At 60.9% G+C, this 5,123-nt stretch overlaps 1 protein-coding gene across 1 annotated transcript; it reads right to left on the reverse strand.

Moving 5' to 3' along the window:
- Nucleotides 1-1,849: 1,849 nt before the first annotated feature.
- On the reverse strand, nt 1,850-4,194 carry LOC118541193 (neutrophil elastase-like). Its single transcript, XM_036100787.2, has 5 exons — nt 4,101-4,194; nt 3,541-3,697; nt 3,158-3,299; nt 2,227-2,457; nt 1,850-2,128 (listed from the first exon to the last, which is right to left on the reverse strand). The coding sequence occupies exons 1-5, from the start codon at nt 4,165-4,167 to the stop codon at nt 1,928-1,930; spliced, it is 798 nt and encodes a 265-aa protein (XP_035956680.1). The 5' UTR covers nt 4,168-4,194; the 3' UTR covers nt 1,850-1,927.
- Between the last annotated feature and the right edge of the window lie 929 nt (nt 4,195-5,123).

A 5,123-nucleotide genomic window follows, 5' to 3' on the forward strand; every position in this document is an offset into this window, starting at 1 on the left:
CAACAGGACCTGGAGGCCACAGCTTGTAAACAACCAACTTCCTCGTTTTTCTGCCCCTCCCTTCTTTCTCTTCCTCCCCCAACTAGGAGAAGAAGTTGGGTGGGGGTGGGAAGGTCACCTGAGGTCCTTGTCCTCCGTGGCTCTGGGGCCTGATACCCCAGCAAGTAGAGTATTAGAAAGGTGGTGTGTAGGGGCAGCTGGGAAGACAGAAAAACCAACTTGAGGGGCGCCTGGGGGGCTCAGTCAGTGAAGCGTCTGCCTTGGGCTCAGGTCATGATCCCAGGGTTCTGGGATTGAGCCCAGCGTCGGGCTCCCTGCTCAGTGGGGAGTCTGCTTCTCCCTCTCCCTCTGCCTTTCCCCCTGCTCGGACTCTCTCTCTCTCTCTCTCAAATAAATAAATAAAATCTTTTTTAAAAAGAAAAAGAAAAATCAAGTTGAACTCGGTGGAGTTTTCAACAAGGAAATTTAAATTGAAATTTCAGGGTCTCCCTTCAGGTGTGGCTTGATCCAGGGGCCTGAACAATATCAGGTTTCTCTGTCTCTGGTTTCTCCTCTCTTCCTTGGTGGCTTTTCTCCTCACCAGGCTCCCCTGTTGTGGGCCCAGAGGCCCCAGACTCAGCCCAGTGGCTCAGTGGGCCCTTCCCCAGAATCCCCCTTCATTCCAGCCAGCTTCTCAAGGCTGTGTCTGATTAGCTTAGCTTCGATCGCATGTCCCCTCCCAAACCGATCACTGTGAGCAAGGGATGTCAGGTTCTGATGAGCACAAGGTGGGTTACATGGCCCTTTATAAGATGGGGATCATGGATCAACATCTCATGAACCCACGGTGGGGGCAGTGCTGGGACCACAAGGGTGGGGTGGACTCCAGGGGACACACTGCACGATATTTTCCCTTCTACTTCTTTCCTCTTCACTGTGGACTATTTCATACGCAGAGAAGAATAGAAAAAATATATAACCAGTGTGATTTGTTAGATTCTAACATGTTTCCTTATTGAAATCAGGAACTTCAAACAAAAACCCATTAGGGTATGAAGTCCAGATTATGTAAGAGTTGGGAATTGCAACAAAATTTGGGAATGATTCAGCAAGACAGGACGGTTCAGTAAATAACCCTGGATACCCCCAGATGCTGTGTTGGCGTGGAAAGACCTCTAGGGTATAGTATAGTGTTCCGTTGAAAGGGCAATTGCAGGGCAGACACCTTCTTAGCCGCCAGGACCTGGGAGGAGGTGTGGTGAGGGGAACCGCCGGGGAGCAGCCCAGCAGGCGGAGGGAGCACCAAAGGCCAGAACCCGCAGGAGAGCCCAGGCTGGTGACCCCCAGCAGGAGTGGGGGGCGGGTCACGAGGCCGAGGCCGGTCTGGGCCCGGACCCCTCCCCTCCCTCCTTCCTGCAGGGACACAGAGGCTCAGGGAGGGCAAGAGAGCAAGTTGCCCAAAGTCACAGAGCTGGGGCTCAAACCTAGGCTCCTGAGCACGGCTTCACACCGGTCTGCACCCCCACTTCTTCACCTGTAAAATGGGGCGCCGATGGGACCCGCCTCAAGGGCCGGAGAGAGGGGCAGCGGAGTGAACGGGGCAAAGAGCCAGCGCGGGTCCTGTGCTGTGGGGCCCTCAGTGAGCAGCGGCTCCAGGCTGTACCCTCACCGCCGGCAGCACTAATGTCATCCGCTGCGAACCCGAAATGGCAGCAGGCATCCTTTCGTGGAGGGTGGGGAAGGGCCTTCTTACCCCAATGCCCTGAATTGGCCGCTCTTTGGTGACAACATACTCATGAGATGCCCCAGACACTTTGCTGACTACGTTCAATACCCAGCTGAACAACCACCAAACACCCGGACACATTCGTACAAAACAGAGAGGGTTTTTATTGTGTGAGATGCGAAGGATGCAGTGCGGGCAGGGCCGGGCCAGGGGCAGCTCTTCCTAGCCGGTCCTGCTGGCCGGGTCCCGCGGGTGGAGGGAGGGGCGGTCGTGGCCGCGGCGGATGATGGAGTTGATCCAGTCTGCAAACTGTGCGACCGGAGCAAAGGCGTCCGGGTAGATCCCAGAGCCGCAGCCTCCGCGGATGAACGAGTCAATGCCCTGGACCAGCCCGTTGCAGACCAGCGGCCCACCAGAGTCCCCCTGTGGAGACAGACGGGGTTGGGAGGCTGGGCTTCCAGGACTCGGGCTGCAGCCCAGGCGGGAGCGGGGTGGGGCCTCGGGGGGCTGGGGGTACGCACAAAGCAGATGCCGGCCTGCCGGCGGGGCACCAGCGTGCACACGTTGGCTCGGCGGCAGAAGGTGGTCACCACGGTCACGTTGAGCTCCTGCAGGATCCTGGGCGGTGGCCGGGTCGTGCCCAGCCGGCCCCAGCCCATGGCCAGGCACGGTACCCCACTGCCCACACCTTGATTCTGGGCAGGCAGCCTGGCCACCTGCACGTTCCTGTTGATGGTGGCTGACCCATTGAGCTGCGGTGGGCGGGACAGAGCGTCAGAGCGTCACAGGGGGTGGTGGGCCATGACCCTCCCCTCCCCGGGCCTCAGTTTCCCCAGCTGAGGTATCACCGTGGTCCTGGGATCTTACGGAGCAGGACGCCCACCCTGCAAGGTGCTCCTTGCCCTGAGCCTCAGTTTCCCCATCTCTACAGTGGGAGCAACCACAGTGGCTCAGAGCATCTCTGGACATGCCTTGAATGCAGTAAACAGTGGGTACTCAAAAAAACACACTGTGGGCAACAGCAATGACAATAAAACCCTTGTTCTAGAACATTCCCAGAGAATAATCATAACTTTGCAAGCAGTGGGGAAGGGAGGGTTTCACCCTTACGTCTCCCACCAGCTGAATGGGGGGAATTTTGCCCCATTTCACAAAGACAGGAACCGTCCCTGTGCTCGGCCACACAAATAACAACAGTTTGTTGATCGACAACGGCTCAGAGCTTCCCGTATCATCTCATTTAATTTCTCAACAGCCCTGCCAGGTGGGGTTTATTTCCCCCTGTTACAGAGGTGGAGACTGAGGCACAACGGGGTCATGTACCCACTTAAAGCCGGGGCCCCCACCATGTCCCCCAGTCTCTGGCCCCCTCCCCAAGCGCCTGCCCCTGGGCCTCTGCACCTGCCGGGTCCCCTCTTGGGCATCCCCACCCTGGCCTGCCCAGCTCCACACCTGGAGGATCACGATGTCGTTCAGCAGCCTCTGAGGGTTGAAGCCGTTTTCAAACACCCGCTGGATGGCGAATGTTTGCCTGGTGGGCTCACGCTGTCCCAGGTCATGTGCCCCCAGCACCACCACCACCGACCGGAAGTTCCTGCAGCAAGGGAGAGACAGGAGGTGATTGGAGGTGGTCCTGGTGGTGGGGAGCCTCCAGAGCTCAGCTGGGCCCCACCGGAGCCCAGGGGGGCCTGGTGGGGAAGGTGCGCTAATGCGGGCGCGGGGCGGGCACGGGGCGGGCCCCCGGGAGGACCTCGGGCTCCTGGTCTCACTCTCCCTATTACACAGACGTGGAGACGGGGCTCCCAGGAAGGCCGGCATGAGCCGGGGTGACTCACAAACCGTCCATGCAGTGGGCAGCCGACATGACGAAGTTGGGGGCGATGAGAGTAGCACCGCAGAAGTGACCTCCACGCTGCTGTAGGGACACCATGAAGGGCCACGCGTGGGGCTGGGCAGCGCGGCCACCCACGATCTCCGAGGCCAGTGCCGGGCCTGAGGACACGGGGTGGGGGTGGGGCGGTGAGCGCCACGGAGGAGCCCGGCCTGGGGGCCAGTGGCCCCTGGACCTAACAGCGGGATTAGGGCTCCTCACGGGCTTGTGGCCCAGGGGAGGGAACTGAGGCCCGGAGGGCAGAAGGGGCCTGCCACCACCCTGCACCCCAACCCGGCACAGCTAGGCTGAGACCTAACGGCTTCGGGGTCCCCAGAGCGTGACCTCTGGTTCGAACCCCGGCTCTGGGCTCCCTTGGCGGCCTTACCACTCAGAACCCGTGTCCTCCTCTGCAAACGGGCCTCCTCGTCCCGGCTGCCACCTTCCCACGAGGGTGAGGGGCCGTGAGGGTCCAGGGCAAGCGGAGAGGGACAGACAGACGGACAGACACGTGGCCCCACTCACCACCCAGCAGCGTGGCCAGCAGCAGGGGCACGAGGGCAGGGCGGAAGGCGCTGCGGCCTGGAGTCATGGCGGGGCCGGGACTCTGGCGTCTCTGCCCCCTGTGCCCACCTGCCCCTCTTATAGCCCCACGCCCGGAGGCCGTTGCAGTTGCCCCACGGTGGGGCCACGTGTCCCCACTTCCTCTCCCCTGCCCTGGGGGGGCGAGTGGTGGGAAGAGGGGGGTGGGAGGAGGGGCGCGAGGGGACCGGGTTGGCTCTAGCAGGGTCTCCGCTAGGGCTGCACGATTAAATGGGAAGGTCAGATAAACAGATTTTTTTTAGAGTAAGTAGCTCCCAAATATTGCACAGGACACACTTCTCTACAGTCAGTCACTGTTTACCTGACATTCACGTATAACTAGGCGTCCTGTGTTTTTACTAAATCTGGCACCCTAGTCCCGAAGGACCTTGGCTGGGGTCTCCATGTGCCTCAGTTTACCCAGGGTACCGTGCACTGTCCTGACATTCCACAGGGGCGGCCGGGCTGCTGGGTCCCCGTCTGAGATGAAGAGAGTGAGGGCCTTCCCGATCAGTTCCTGTCCAGTGACCGCCCCCCCCCCCCAGGAGATCTGGGGTCGGCACCAGGCCCCATGGTTCTCAGCAGGAGGGTGGTCTGCAGCCCCTCCCCATCAGGGCCTGGCCCTCCAGCCTTCCTGGCTGTAACTCTCAGCCGGGGCCTGGTCGCCATCTGGCCACCGGCAGAAGTTCTGGGAAGCAGGCCCCAACCCCCACCTCCTGAGCCTGGCTGAGCCCCCTGCCCGCCTGAGCGGCACTGCCGGATTCCAGCCCAGGCCTGTGGGCTGGACGTAACCTCCTCTTAGTTGGGGCGCTCCTGCCTGGAGCAGCAGAAGAACTCAGCGAACAACGGAGCTGGGGTCCCCAGGGCCCGGCCCCCAGCCCCATGACCCCTGTTGCACTTCCTGCCTCCCCCGGGATGATCCAGCTACAACAGGCCCTGCTGTCGCAAGAAGCAACGTTCTCCTGG

Source organism: Halichoerus grypus, chromosome 1 (assembly GCF_964656455.1).
Source record: "Halichoerus grypus chromosome 1, mHalGry1.hap1.1, whole genome shotgun sequence".
Taxonomy (NCBI): Eukaryota; Metazoa; Chordata; class Mammalia; order Carnivora; family Phocidae; genus Halichoerus; species Halichoerus grypus.